The sequence below is a fragment of the Silurus meridionalis genome, chromosome 20, assembly GCF_014805685.1.
Source record: "Silurus meridionalis isolate SWU-2019-XX chromosome 20, ASM1480568v1, whole genome shotgun sequence".
Classification (NCBI taxonomy): Eukaryota; Metazoa; Chordata; class Actinopteri; order Siluriformes; family Siluridae; genus Silurus; species Silurus meridionalis.
Genome location: NC_060903.1, coordinates 14,521,247 through 14,537,710, shown reverse-complemented (window position 1 = coordinate 14,537,710; position 16,464 = coordinate 14,521,247). Strand labels below are relative to the sequence as shown.

At 38.0% G+C, this 16,464-nt stretch overlaps 1 protein-coding gene across 2 annotated transcripts in view; it reads right to left on the bottom strand.

The window, feature by feature from the left end:
* The window catches only part of schip1 (schwannomin interacting protein 1), a 344,140-nt gene that overhangs the window by 218,291 nt on the left and 109,385 nt on the right, over positions 1-16,464 (bottom strand). For both annotated transcript variants that reach the window (XR_006928793.1, XM_046876056.1), the window contains exons 11-12: positions 10,277-10,329; positions 8,300-8,438 (exon numbers count right to left, since the gene is read on the bottom strand). Coding sequence is in view for 1 of the 2 variants with exons in the window: in XM_046876056.1 (XP_046732012.1) it covers positions 8,300-8,438; positions 10,277-10,329 (192 nt within the window). In the remaining variant the exon portion in view is untranslated. The remainder of the gene's footprint in view (positions 1-8,299; positions 8,439-10,276; positions 10,330-16,464) is intronic.

Here is a 16,464-nt window from a genome sequence, read left to right as displayed (position 1 = left end):
ACTTGTCCACACTCATTCACCTATATACCATACCCAAATACGTCTATACCTACTTTAAAGACGTGACCCACATCATTGTACTTAACTTATCGCTAAAGTTGTGTGGATACTAACTAATAACTTTCCAAGCCATTACTCTCTAACAGGAGGCACATGTCTTGAAGGACTATCAGAACCTTTCTGATCTACACTTCTTTATACAGCCATCACAAATTGGCCCTTCCAAAAGTCGCTCAAATCCTTAGACTTAATAAATGTTCACTTGCTGCCTAATATACCTACTAACAGGTGTCAGTGTTGTTCATCTATATACAGTATATATATATATATATGTGTGTGTGTGTGTGTGTGTGTGTGTGTGTGTGTATGTTTATACTGCTATGTATTTCATATATTGAGATTTCCTTTATTTTGTTTTAACCTAGTTGCTGCCGTCTTATTAAACTTGAAAGAGTCCTGAATGAACTGTCGTATTCCTCTTCAGCTCACCCAAAGTACCACAACACACCAGCTGTGTTAATAATTCACTGAAGAGAACAACAGAGGCTTTTACACAAACATGAATTCACTGGCTCCCTTTCCGTTTGCCCTCTATCTTTCCATTCCATCTCTCCCTCTCTCTATTTCTCTCCCCATAATCCACAGCTTTGTGTATTCTTAAATTACAGCACTGGCTAATGGATTTAGGAAGGTAAGCGCACGTACACACAATAGTGGTGGAGACTGCAGCGTCACCTAAAAGCCTGATCTCTTTATAGTTTAGATCCCCCCTCTCTGTGTTTTTTTTTTTTTGTTGTTTTTTTTTTTCCCTTGTCTTACTCTAACACAATATTTGTGGTTGCATTTGTCCGTAAATGGTTTCTATTGAAATATTGGGATAAATTGGGATATATAATATAAAATATGATTAATAATTATAATATAAATATTAGGAAAAATTAGGATAATAAAACAGAGTGGTGGTATACAGAAACAAAACAAGCAGCATGGGTTTAAATAACTTTTACTGTTATGCATGATGAATTCTTCTTTATTCTTTATTATGAGATCATTGCACATTCTAATATATGGAACTGTGAATAATTTATTCATGTCATTATAATTGAAATCATAATACAAGCAGATTTCTGGTGAAGCTCTAATGAGGTTGAATTAGCATAAGAATATGTGGCATCTCCTTCATTATAAATGTTCCTACCATCACATATGAGACGCGGAGGCTTCCATGTCATTAAGCATACACACACACACACACACACACACACACACACACACACACACACACACACACACACTCTCTTAGGGAAGAAAGCAGGAAAATGTACTTTGTTAGCTTGCAAAGATTTCAGATGAAATAAAAAAAACTTGAATCTAATCAGGTAAAGGTTAAGGGCCTGGCTCAGGGGCCCAGGAGTGGCAGCTTGGAGTGACCAGGATTTCAACGCATGACCTTCAGGTCCAAAGTCAAATGTCTTAACATCTAAGCTACCACCTACAACCAAAGTCCTATACAAATGAGTTTGTGGTGCAACACAACTTCAATCTAGTGATTGTGTTTATGGTCACTCAGCACGTCTGCCTCAGTCTGGCTCGGTCTCCATAGCAACGGAGGCAGAGGCTCATGGGTAATGCTGACAGAAATGTCAAATGTCATTTTTTTTCCCCATTTTTTCATACAATGTAGCAGAAAATACATGGTTAGGGTTAGGTTTAGGTTATACTGTAATAATCGTGTGTGTCTCTAATTAACGCAGTTTCCTTAATTAACCGGGAGAATATATTTACTGTATTTTGACTGGAAGGAACCAGTGATGGTTTATATTAGCGTGTAGCTTACCGAACATAAAGCAGTAAAAACAACGATAAAATCTCCTGATTAAATGTTGAGAATTGGGTGCTTGAAAATTAAAAAAATCAATAACAAACAAGAAAAAACGATGCAGCATCTGTGCGTTTCAGAGGCAGAAAGAAAACTTTGGCGGAGGCACCGAAAATACATCCTAAAGTCCTCCTCAGTGATGTGAAAACAGAGGGAAATTCTTGTCTATGATCACGAAGAGCCGTGAGACTGGACTTTGTGGTAACAGTTTGGAGACGGATTAGTCTTTGTGTCCCTTTTGTTCATAAAGGGTATTTTATAATTACTTAATGGCATGAATGGGACATACTGTAAATGACACATTTCTGTCATACGCATAAATAAAAAAAAAATCTGTTGTACATTAATATTAATATTAACATAAACTTTAAAAAAAATAAAAAAATTATTTAAAAAATAATTGTAATTAGAAAAAAAATGTTTTACGGTAAACCCAGTTAGTGACATGCGATTTCTGCATCTGCATCTCACCCGAACCTGTGTTTTTGCAGCTGGTTGCAGATGTTCATCATTGATGGATAACTATGCTCAGTAAAATACAACATATTGTTGTTGTTGTTTTATATATATATATATATATATATATATATATGTGTGTGTGTGTGTAGTAATATATGTAGTAATAGAATATAGTAATATATAGTAATATATATATATAGTAATATAACACAAACACATTTTCCCAGCACAAGAAATTCTTGCTGTGATGTTTGGGACTTTAATATGTTCTTTAAAAAAATAAATGAGAACTAACATTAAATCTGAACAACTACAAACAGTTAAAAAGTATTCCATTAATAAATACATTAAACAGTGTCATCAAAGGCAAAATGATGATTGATGATTTATTGCGCGTCTCTTGTATGTGAAATGGTTTTTACGCACACACACACACACACACACACACACACACACACACACACACACACACACACACACACACACAAATCGATTCTGACCATAATCAATAGGACCTCTTTATAATGATATCAGTCTGCCTTTTCACATAAACACTGCTCTCTGCGTTTAATGATCAGAAACGTGCTGCCAATAAAACATGAGGGAAAACCTCATTCCGGAATCTGATACGGTCCAAGAGCCGGTAAATATTTGATGCAAAACACATTACAGGATAAAGACAGTGCTAGGAATGGATAGAGAACAGTGTACAGAGGGGGAAATGGATGAAGAGAGGGTGGGAAGGAGCGAGATATGGAATCAAAGAGCTTGTTGCCAGAGTAGTAATGCAATTATCTGTCTTTTGCCTCACAATTTTAATTAAAAGGCAATTGATAATGGACAATTATCAGGAGAGAGAGAGAGAGAGAGAGAGAGAGAGAGAGAGAGAGAGAGAGAGAGAGGGGATCGCACAGGTGTGCAGTAGAATATGTATAGCATGCTGTAATACTGACCCCTAGTGGAAATATGTCATAAGGACAGATTTTCTGAATTTATGATGCTGATTAGATTTGATTAGATAAAAAAAATTGCAATCAAATTTACTGACAATAAAGTCAGTATATATATATATATATATATATATATATATATATATATATATATATATATAGAGAGAGAGAGAGAGAGAGAGAGAGAGAGAGAGAGAGAGAGAGACAGACAGACAGACAGACAGACAGACAGACAGACAGACAGACAGACAGATAGATAGATAGATAGATAGATAGATAGATAGATAGATAGATAGATAGATTCTATGCATTTTTCTGTATTCCATGTAATGTGTACACCTAATGCTGTGTTCAAGAAAGAACAGTTCACTCTTTTCTTTTCCACACTTTATTGTTGCCATTTCCTCCTAAAAGCAAAACAGCTGTTTCTACAGAATAATAAATGACAAGCGGGGCTGCGGAAAGTCGAGCTCACTTTACATATCTTTATGTCGAGTTGCCATAATTATCATATATTACCTCAAAGGAACTGGAGCTTGAATTGCCTCAGAGGAATAAAAAGAGATACAGAACGTGGAAAAATGCAGGGGGAAAAAGTGATATCAGATGTTATTGCAGCAATGATTCATATAAAATGACGGTGAAATCTCTTTTTTACTGAGACTATTTCATCTGGTAACACAGCAAAGTGACAAGCGTTACTTGATTGCTGTTTGTGTAAGTGTGGGAGAGCTGGAGAATTTGGAGTTCGCACTATTTTTCTTATAGCAAACACACTTTCAAGTCAAGTTTATTTCTATAGCGCTTTTCACAACAGAGTTTAACAGTTAAGGTGAACACTGTGTATTTATCACTGATGAGCAGCCGTGGTGACTGTGGCAAGGAAAAACCACCTTATGAGAAAGAAACCTTGAGAGGAACCAGACTCAAAAGGGGAACCCATCCTCATTTGGGTGAAATTTCTTCTGTAATCATTTAAAACTATAGTCTGTTCCTCAGACTTTACAGTGACAAATTTAAGGAAAAAAGGGTTTCATAAGGAAATCAGACTTTCGAAAAAAAAGTGAAAAGGTATTTCTATACCATGTGTACGTTTTTAACTGCTCGGACGGCTAAAAGTAAATATGAAATGACGTCCTTTTTTTACTCAGATACAACAAAATAACTCCAAAAAATTTATTTTAATCAGTTATCAGTGTTTTACTCATGCACCAAGTCTCAAATCAGACCCGAAATCCACCATGATGCTCACATCCATCAATAAACCCTCTGGGGCTGAGAAACATGGCGGCGCATTTTGTGCCATTTTTTCCTCATAACGCCATTCCGCTGTCATTTTTGATCGTACAGATACGAGCATCATTCGAATCTGTAAAGGATCTACTTTTTTACGCTCATAATAACAACAAAACGTTGTGCTTTTGTAAAATTAAGAAAACAGACAGGGGGCGCTCTCTCTATATCTGCTTTCACAGACATAAATAAAACAACCTGAATCTTAGTGAATACTTTACTTCCTTCAAACATAATAAATATATGAATAAAAAGCTTGAAATGTCATATTTTTCTCATTATGTAATCTGTATGAAAGTTAGAAGAGGTACAGTGTCTCTGGTGTCACCTCAATAACCGTCCGTGTGGAAACATAGCAAAGGTTTCGTTTGGTGTCCTGATGATTTATGACATTTAAAACACTATAATTACTTTAAAACATTGCTGAGTTTGGATTCAATAATAATACACATTCATTTGCATAAAGCACCAATATTTGTCCCTGTTCATGCTTATTAGAGTATGAAAAACTTGAAAACTATTAATTTAAGATAAATTTAGAACATTTCTACTTTAGTGAATGTGTGTACTTTTGCCCCCTCTGCCGTTAGGGGGAAGAAATGCAGAGCATAAAATTGCTTGTCGTTTTTTATGAACACAATTAATTATTATCAACATTTGTAAACATCAACAGTCAACAAAAACTTTTTTAATACAATGCTGAATTGGTTAAATAGTATATTAAATAATATTTTATAACATTTTCCTAAAATATAAAAATATGAAATAAAATAAACCAAAATAATGCAATACACTCGAGTTTTAATTAAATTGGCACACATTGAATTGATTTAATAAAATTGAATTAAAATGCAAGGGTAATACAGGTGTGTATATAAATGTGTGTGTTTGTGTGTGTGTGTGTGTGTGTGTTTTACATTTGATATTTAATTTCCTAAAGATATGTTCTACCTAACTGTTCTACTTTCAGCCTACTTCAGCAAAAGTCTTCATTCGTTACATCATTTATTCTTTCACTCCCTCGAGATGTGGAATGTCAGGAGTTTCTATTCTTCAGAGAAAATCTTGAAGCTGGGCAGAAAACACTAAACTGTCGTAAAAAGGTGGCAGGGATTTCGCACATGCGCATAACAAAATCAAAATGGGTTAAGCAACACACTACAAATTGTACAAATTACTATTTCTAATAAATATGTTCCACACAAAAAGGATTGCATTCGGTACACATGTGAATTTAGTGTTTACTGTTTTTTTTCTTCATCTCACTGAAGACCAATATGTAGTTCTTCTTACACCCGGAACCTTGTTTTAACTGAAAGAGGGAACCAAGGTTCAGTTATTTGGTACACACCATTTATAAATTATTATATGAATTATGAATAGACACAGGACAAACCTAATCCGACTGTTAGTTAAGAAATTATGAAGTGCTCCTAAATGTGCAGGTTCTCCAATAAAATGTTGAGAATTTTCTTGAATAAACGTGCAGGTGCAGGTTACAAATCCAGTCATTTTGAAAGTATGACTGGGTTCCTTGCAGAGATGATCTGTCCTGCTGGGACAATAGAAAAAAGAAAGCTTTCGAAATTCAAGCGTGGGCTTGTACACTTTGTGACTTCTTAGTGGTTACTTTTTCACCTCAATATACAAAAAAACTCTCATGAAGAAAGCTAGTCTTAAAAAAATTATTAAAAAATATTTAAAAACAGCAGACAAAGCATGGACAGAAAGTTTTTTGTGTGTTTATCATGTCCAAGAAATGTGATTGCATTTTGACATACATTTTTATAGACTAAATAAGTCTATATATATATATATATATATATATATATATATATATATATATATATATATATATATATATATATATAAAATTGTTTTTTTATTTTTTATTAATTGTTGTTTTTTTTGTATTGTTTTTCCGCACATCTCTCACTCTCACTCAATTAAACACTATGTGTACAAATTAGTTGGGACACCTGACTCTTCCCATCATATGTGGTTCTTTCTCAAGCTGTTACCACAAATTTGGCAGTACACCATTCTATAGGATGTCTTTGGAGTCACTAGAATGACATTTTCCTTCACTTGAACTAGGAGAACCAAATCTGTTTCAACCTGACAATGCCTCGGTGAACAAAGCCAGATCCAAGAAGATATGCTTTATATGGGTTGGAGTGGAAGATCTCCTGCTATAGAGCTCTGACCTCAGCCCTATTGAACACCTTTTGGGATTACCGTAATTTCCGGACTATAAAGCGCACCCTTGTATAAGCCGCACCCACTGAATTTTACAAATATTTTTATTTTTAACATAAATGAGCCACACCTTGTGTATAAACCGCAGTGTCTACACTGAAACTAATGAACCTTACACAGGCTTTACCGAAAGACAGTGTCTGTTACACGGTGTAAAGGGTGAAATATGCTGTGGCTCCTTTAATAGCAGAGTGCCATTTTGGGAAAAGCACGTCACTGCATTCTGCCGGTATTCCTGCGTGTAAGAAAAAAGTAGCGGCTTATAGTCCGAAAAATACGGTAATTGGAATGCTGACTGCACCCTCACTCCTAACACCCTTGCAGCTGAACGAGTACAAATCTCCACTCTAAAATCTAGTAAAACATCTTCCTAGAAGAGTGGAGGTTATTTTCGCAGCTAATCGATATTTAAATGTGGAATCAAATGTTCAAAAAGCGCATACGAATCTTACAGTTAGGTGTCCACAACATTTTGTCTGGATCAGTGGATGTGACGTGGGAATCCTCCCTGGATAAGACTCCAATCCATCACAGGGCACTGTGCACATATACTCAATCAGACCTACTGTAGGGGAAACTTGTCTACAAAGTACCTAGTGAAATGTTTAAAGGAGGTGAGTGCAAGCAGGAGATTCCTGCAAACCCATAGACAACATGTAAAATGTACTTTCAGAGACTAACATCTACTAATAAAGCAGTGATGTACCACCAAATGTATCACCTCCAGTACCCACATTGTTGTCATTACTTCACCCACATGACCAGTAAGCTCTTGGTATTAACTGTCACTGTTATTGTACAAATTCCATGTAAATGACTTGCAGGAAGGATAGGAATGAGATGTGTATCGTTTTCTCTCTCATCCTGTTTTCCTCCCTCACTAGGTCTCAGTCAGCAACTATTGGTCAGCAAGCTCAGCAGAAAGGGGATGCTCCAGAGGAGTATTTTCAAGAAGGTTACCCAATGTGTGTTGCGTGCGGTTTTGCGATTTCATTTCCCATCCAAAACGGAGAGGTTCTCCCTTGCACGCAAATGAAACCTAAGCGTTTACACAGCCATTACACAGAAACCGTATACTATTCCATGCTTCACATCACTCAGACTGGTAAGCCTAGCCAAAAAAAAACAACTCAGTACATACTGTAGATTCAGATTTAGACATACAGACATGGATCTCAATCAGCAGTGAGAAAGAAATGATAAGAAATACAAACCCTGCTACTTCACTGGAACATTGACAAGTTAAGCTGATAATGTAGCAGGAAAAATAAGTGTAGGGAAAATTGCCATTTGATTTAAGAGATTGTTGTAAATCGTATTGTAGATTTAGCTATAATCGCCTCTTTCTTGCAAGGATTGTATGTATTATAAAACACATTCACTTTGGGATTTAAAACTGGGTATGTGCCGCTCTGGGCTGCTTCATGCTCAGCCAATAAGAGAACAGGGTAAGACTTACAGGGGTGCTGCCATCAGACAGGGTGGTCATGCTGATCGAAGTGCTCATCTTGTCTGAAGAAGAGAGGGACGGCGGGGACGGGCTCCTCTTTTCCATGATATGTTGTCTCTGCAGGAAGTCCCCCCAGGCGTGCTGGATGCTGTCAATCAAACACGTTTACTATTAGTGGGAAAACAGGACGAGGTACATGAGGTACGTTAAAGCAAATGGGATTAAAGAGGACAGGGCAACATCAAACAATAAATCTTGGTATACACATTTTGCTTTGTGTTGTTATTCCCAGATGTGGTGTGTATAATGTGTGCCTGAATTTTTATTGTGTGGTGCCATTCTCAGACTGTGCAGCTACCGAAGACTGAAACCGAGCTCCTCATTAGGGTCTATTTTGGATCCTAACAATTCGCATTCTGTTAAAGGCAGCGTGTGAAAGCTATTCATTTTCTGCAAATCCATTTATTACAGCTGTTACTTTATTATCTAATGTCTTATATCTCATCGTCTTGTGCTTTCGGTTCATATACTTGCATGCCGATGATTGATGATGGTTTGTTGATGATTGATGTGGTGTTGATTTCATCTGTATTTCCAGAACCCAAGCGATGGAGGTATGAATTCATGACTTCACTTAAACACAATCATTATCCTGCCAGTGCAAATGTTCTCAATGTTCTTGCTGGGTACAAATGAAACATACACCACACAGGCACAAATACACACAGGTTTTTTTTTCTTCCAAGGGAAATATAATTCACTTAATTGTTCATCGTTTTGTGAGGAAGCCTGGCTGGCAGGTGTTATCTTTAATTAAACTGCAGCCTAAGCCTTAGCCAGGGGGTGAATCCAGTCATGATACACTGATGAGGGAATTTCATTCAAATTTGCTCAAGGACACACACATGTGTGTGTGTGTGTGTGTGAGGGGTTGAATGGACTGACAACTGCCTCTTTCTAAATGTCAAACAGCAGGCAGCATTCAGACAGAATTCATTTGCCTTGTCAAAAAGCCAATTTAATAGCATGGAAAAACGATGAACTCAGTGGGACCGAAGTCACCGACGATGCTGAATGGGTTCTGTGTCAGCTAGATGTTTTTTTTTTTTTTCCAGAGGATGCGTGTTTCATTCCCAGCTAAACGAAATGCGACACGACTTGATGCTCGTGATGCAATATAGTGATGGGAAGATCGGATCGTTCTAGTTACTTAGTTCTTTGAATCTCGTTTTTTAAAATGAATGAATATTTTTTTGAGGCATTTGATCAGAAATAATATGAAATGTTAAGTTTTCAATAAGCAGATTCTCCAACACATCTGAATACACGAACTTTGATTATTGTTCCAATTTTGAAAATTGGACAATGCAGCTATGGACACGGAATAAGTATCTGATATCATCTTAAATCTTCTGATTCGTCTCTTTATTTCTTTTGTCACGTGACTCCCATAATTACTGTAACAATAATGTCATGATTCGGACCAAAAAAGAGCTGCGCCATTGCATTGTGTAACGTATATGTGAGTCACATGACAAAAGAAGGAACGATTCAGACCAGAGGACTCATAGGATGAACTGCTCAATTCTGTTTTCTGTGTAATGTTCTGCATAGCGTCTATGGGAGTCACATGACAAAAGAACGAACGACTCGTACCAGAGGACTCATGGGATAAAGTACTCAATTCCGTTCCTGGTACATAAGAGAGATTTTACGATGCTTTGCTCATGCACGTCCAGTAGAAAATGAATGCATTACTCTTTGAGATTACTCGTTCTTCTGAATCACATTAAAGATTCGTTTAGAAATGAATGAATCGTTCATGAACGACTCGTCACTGATGCACTGAAAGTGTCACACTTTGACTTTAGCGTAGGTAAGCTAACGTTGTTATAGCAGTGAGGAAAAAGACAAGGTAAGCACCAGTTCGTGTGTGTGTGTGTGTGTGTGTGTGTGTGTGTGCGTGCAAGAGTGTGTAGAACTCACTTCTGCAGTGGATATCCTCCATCGGTGATGTTCTGCAGGGTCTTAAGCTTGTCCTGTGAGACCCAGAAGGAAAAGAAAGCGCAAAAATATTATGATCTTTTTTTTTTTAACAGTAACTGACCACAGGGAGAAAAGATCGGACTATAAAATACACTTTCCAGAGGTACTGTATATGTTTTAATTGATGTAATAGTGTTCATATGACACTATACAGAATGGACAAAAGTTTATGGACAACATTTTCTCTTATAATAGCCTCTACTCTTCTGGCAAGATGTTCTGCTAGATTTTGGAGTGTGCTTGTGGAGATTTGTGCTCAGTCAGGCACAAGGATGTAAGTAATGTCAGGTAAAGATGTAGGTTGAGGTGAGGAGTCCTGAGGTGCAGTCAGTCTTCGGATTCCTTACAAAGATGTTGAGGTCAGAGCTCTATAGCAGGCTACTCAAGATCTTCCACTCTCACGAATACAAATCAAATTTTCATAGACGTGACTTTGTGGACAGGGGGGCATTGTCATGCTGGAATTTGAATTTAATTCAATTGTATTTGTATTGCACTTTTAACAATGGACATTGTCTCAAAGCAGCTTTACACAGTAAAAACAAAACTGTGACGAGTCAGTGGACTGTGGGTAGGAAACACAGCATCAAAAGAAAACCCATCCTCATCTGGTTGGCACCGAAAGTCCATTCATTACAGTTCAAAGTGAAGGGTGAAGGGACATCCAAAGCCATCCAGCTGAGATCCAATTTTTTGACCAAACTATTAGCTGCAAGCGATGATCCGCAACCGACTCACACTGCTGATCTTATTCGGTATAATGCGCCGTCGCATGATTCCTGCTTCATTGCATATATCGCTGTCTGAGCTAATTAGGAAAAAGTGAGCTCCAAATCGAATTAAGTAATTCTCTATGACAGGCCATGCTCCTCCTCTTTCGCTCTTTCGCTTCTTCTCTATGAACAACTCCCTCTTAAACCCCACAGCCAGTTAAATAATTCTCTTTAATATCACTGAGGAAGATAATGTAATTACATGGAGCATTAGACTAAAGCATTCTTTGCTCATACTGCCTCGGGGGTCATAGTGTGTGTTTGTGTGTGTGTGTGTGTGTGTGTGTGTGTGTGTGTGTGTGTGTGTGTGAGAGAGAGAGAGCACATAGTGAGTGATTACCTTCTGTCAAGGGAAATGTATTTGCAGAAAAAAGAAAATAAATTCAAAGAAATCTTCAGCTTGTGTGATCATGCAATCTGTGTTGTAGTAGTAGTAGTCACCCCAACCACAGTATGTGTGTGTGTGTGTGTGTGTGTGTGTGTGTGTGTGTGTGTGTGTGTGTGTGTGACATAGGTATGGATCAGTAGATTTGACTTTCCACTTTGTCTTTGCATTCCAAAAGCCAATGTTATCTTCACTTTGCCAAAATCCGCTCACACACTGTTTCACACAAATGCTTTATTAAATGTGTAACCACCAACACAAACACATATATACATGCACGCACAAGATTTTACCTGTGTTTTCAGTGTGAAGAACAGATGGAGGTAAGAGAGTGAAAAAGAGAAGGGAGGGGTGTTTGTCAGCCTGTGAGGGATAGAGATAAAAAGAGCTGAGAGAGGATGAAAGAAGAGCAAAAATGAGCTGATGAGCTGTAGAGAACGGAGATGAGAGACTTGGAACAGTGTAAGAGAAGATTGAGAGTGCCTGTAAATGACCACATCCGGTATGTAGGAGATCTGTGCCTAGATACATAAATCTGCCATCACTGCTTTCACTGAAGGTGCTCCTGTGCTCAGGGATCAGTCCTTGGCCTTGGGTCAATATATACTATATACAGTGGTCCCCCGGAACTCCCGGGGGTTACGGTCTAAGATCCCCCACGAGTTTATGACGCAGCCCCTATGGGACCTTAGTGAATTCTTCTAGACATTGTCACTTTAATTCAATAAAATTATACATAATTTTTATATAATTTGTTTGTAAAAAAACATAGTTTAAAATGCTCCTTAACATTCGGTCCTGCTGCGGATTCCTGCAAATTTTGAGATAATCTGCAATTTGCTGTTTCAAATGAGAACCCGCAAATTTTCCGAGCTGCGAGTTTCGAACTGCAAATTATTGGGGACCGTCTGTATATATTTATGTTCTAAATGTACCTTATATTTATACATGTCAACTGGACTTTAATCCAGTGGTCCCCAACCTTTTTTTGCGCCACAGACCGAAAAAATGTGGGACAATGTTTTTACGGACCGGCCTTTAAGGTGTGGTGGATAAATACAACAAAATAAAATGATACGACGGGCATAAATCCACTGTGTTGTTTTTTGTTCTTTTTGCGAGCTTGGGGGTTTCAATTTAGCGGTAATGTGTTACCGGCTGTAGCAGCCCCTTTAAGAAGGTAGCGGATGTAGCTGACCGAGGCATCTTGACATGCATTAAGAGTCAATCATAGACAGATGTGGTGGAGAGAGCTGGAGCTGGTTTTGTGCATGGGGGCATTGTCATGCTGGAAAAGGTTTGGGTCTCATAGTGAAGGAAAAATGTCATGCTACCACGTCCAAAGACTATCGTGTGCTTCCAGCTTTGTTGTAGCAGTTTGGAGAACCACATGTAGCTAAAAAATTAAATTCAAAATATTTTTGTCCATATAGTGTATATCATGTGGATCAGTTCGTGTCAAAGCATTGAACTGACCCCATCTTAAGCTCTGGATACGTGATAATTTTCTTCTAATCATTTTTTCTAATATAATTTCCTACATTATTACTATTATTGTGCAGCCCTCTTGACTCCAGTCATCCACCAGGGGGTGCAGATGTAAATCTATGCTCCTTTATGCCCTCACATAAGCTAGAATCTCGTGCCAACCTACTCAGCTGGAGAGAGAAACGTCTCTCGCATGGTGTGACTGAGTGTCTAAACACTCATTATGCATGTACACGAATACACACAGAGGTGTTGCTTCAAAGCTGCACCCATTATCAGTCAAAATGGCAAACAAGTCACAGGACCTCTTCTGCTAATTGACAAAATGTATTTAAGCACTCATCTATAAAGTGCTGGTTTAAGCATCCCGTATATTTTCTACTGTCTCACAAAGGAACATTTATGGCCAAAGGTTCACAAAAGACCTGGAGGAACTCAATCTTTAAGAGCCTCATACTGACCCTGTTCCTCTATACAAGCACAGTGACTATGGACTAACAAGACTTTGTCCGTTGGAATCCTCAGATGGAGTGTATTCCCAGGCTGGCACAAGCCCCAAAAAACAGAAAATAAAAACAGTGGCTTTGCATAATCGAACAGTGTAAAGGACAGAAAATCTATAGTCATTTTTGGTGTTTTGCAGCGGCAAGCAGACGCTTCAATTCAACTAGGTCAAAATTTATGTCCAGATGAATGGACGTCAAGTGAAGGGGGTTGAACGGAAGGGACCTTGAACCCAGAGAGCTGCATAAACCATCGGAGGAAATCAAGTCCCTGACAGCTGGTTAGATGACACCTTATTAGAGGCACAAACCAGTGCTGACTTACAGTCACCTCAATATTAGCTAACGCAAAGCTGTATTTAAGAGATGACACGTTAAAAAGAGGAAAGCAGACCTGCGAAGGATGCCCTCTACCTGTGTAAATGGTAATGCCAGAAAGAAAACTAGATTAATGCTCATCCCAATTTACTATGACATGGGTCTTCAACCGGGGATCCGCAATGGTACTGCAGGGGGTCCGCTCATTAATGCTAAATCACAAATAATCTTTGGTGAAAAAATTAAATAAACATAGGTAAAAACAACAAAGAAAAAACATTTTATTGAAAAATATAATTATTACTACTGAACACCTTTGGGATGAATTGGAATGCTGACTGCACCCCAGGCCTCCTCATCTACATCAGTACCTGACTTTACATACACCCTTGTGGCTGATGAACACACATGTCCACATGCACACTCAAAAATCAAGTAAAGCTGGAAAGGTACCTAATGCTTAGACAGCGAGCCTGTGCCTCTGAGACTGGACCCTGTTGTGGAGAAAATAAATGCAGTAAGACTAAATCGTGCCAGGACTGCGCTGAGTAACTGAAAATCGATTTGGCTAACTTAAGAGTATAATGATGTTAGAGTGAAAATGAACGGACTCGATTCAATGAAAATAGCAGTTAAAAAAGGGCTTTTGTCGAAACACCTGACTGTCAGATTTGTATACGCATTTTGAACATCCCATTCCTCATTTAGTCCCTATTGCTATTATGATAACCTCCTATCTTCTGGGAAGATGTTCCACTAGTTTTAACAGAGTGCTTGTAGAGATTTGTGCTCATTCAGCCATAAGGAAATTTCCAAACTCAGGTAGGTGAGGTGATGAGGTCTGGGGTGCAGTCAGCATTCCAATTCATCCCAATAGGTTTGAGGTCGGAGCTCTATAGCAGGCCACTCAAGATCTTTCATCTCAACTCATGTTAAGCAAATCTACACTATCCACATCTATTCACATCTATCTATATTTTAGTCTCTCTTTCTTTTTATAAAATAAAAATAAGGAGCTTTGTACTGTGCGTTCGCTGTGGGTACAAACTCCCTCCTGCACCTGAGCTGAATAAGGCTTCCGCCAGGGTTCTGCTGATTCATAAGTATGCCATGTAGGGGGTGCTGTTTATGGGCTGCAAGATCCCAGATTTACAAAAAAAGTTAAACCTTAGGAGTAAAATTTTTTTTTTTTTTACTTAAAATATTAGGACAATCTACATCAGTATATCATAAAATATAACAAATGGAATGTGTGTGTTAATGTGTGGATAGATTTCTTGATGGTTCGAGAATCATGGGCCCAAAAGGTGCTGGGTCTGACGGGCTTAATAGGCCGAGCTAAAAATAGCTGTCATACTATTGAGTTTCTTTTAATAGTATCTTCTGGAGGATTCTCAAGGGCTCTGATGTGAGTGCATTTAGTTTTAATGAAACAGAGAACCCAAAAGGCACACTCGCAAGCACACACACACACACACACACACACACACACACACACACACACACACACACACACACACACACACAGATAGCTGGTGTGTATATGACTTCAGGGCCTTGTGGGAGTCTACAGAGAGTTAAGCCCTTTATTAAAAATACATCACAGTGGAAAAAAAACAAAACAACAGACATTCACACAACTACAGCATGATTTTTTTCTAAAAATGTTTTTTATTAATGCTCAAAACGAAGGGTAGTTGTCTTACCCCATGCTGCTTTATCGTCTTATTGGAATGAGTAAATGAGCAACGAATAAAAATGAGAATGAGAATGAACTCGTTGAATAAAAAGACTATAACACATTAGAATATGGCTGTGTTATATATACAGTATGTATGTGTATATGTGTATATACACTGTATATTAGATATATATTATGTATGTATATTTATATATTTATTATATTTTTTCTTTCGTACAACATGACAAATTTGTCACACATAATTTATAGCACAGTGAAATTCTTTGTTCACATATCTCAGCCATGTTAGGAAGCTGTGGTCAAAGCACAGTGTCAGCCATGATACAACGGCCCTGGGGGACAGAGCCCTACGGGCCTTGTTTGGGGGTCTAAAGAGGAGAAACTACATCATACCGAGGCTTGAACCTTGACTTTCCGATCAGTAACCCACAGCCTTAACCACTAAGCCTCAACTTCTCTCATTACTATTCTAGTTTGCAGTATCAGACTTATGCTTTACTGCCCATTATAATAGCCTCACATTTGTGGGAAGATGTTTCACTAGATGAGGAAGATGTCCTTTACTCTAGTAAAAGTACAGACACTCATGTTTTACATTTCATTACCTAATGAAAGTATCCAGGCTGAACAACCACCATATAGAACACAAGCAGCGAAAAGATGATGATCATGTGATCAGGAATGAGTCTGTTCTCTGACTCCCTCTGTCTCGTCCATGTTACACCCCAGACTTTCTGTTGCTTGTTTTTTAGCTTTGTAAACTAGCCTATGTCTGTGGTGCGTGAGAGCGAGGAAATGATACACCAGTTGTAGATTGAAAAAGCCGCGCAATGAGATGAAATAGGCTGATGGGCCAAAAACGGTGCGCAATAAGAAGTAAAGTACTGATACCAGAAAAATCGATTTAAATGTATCATTAAAACTAATTATTAACAAAATTCTGAACCCAAGGCTCTTCG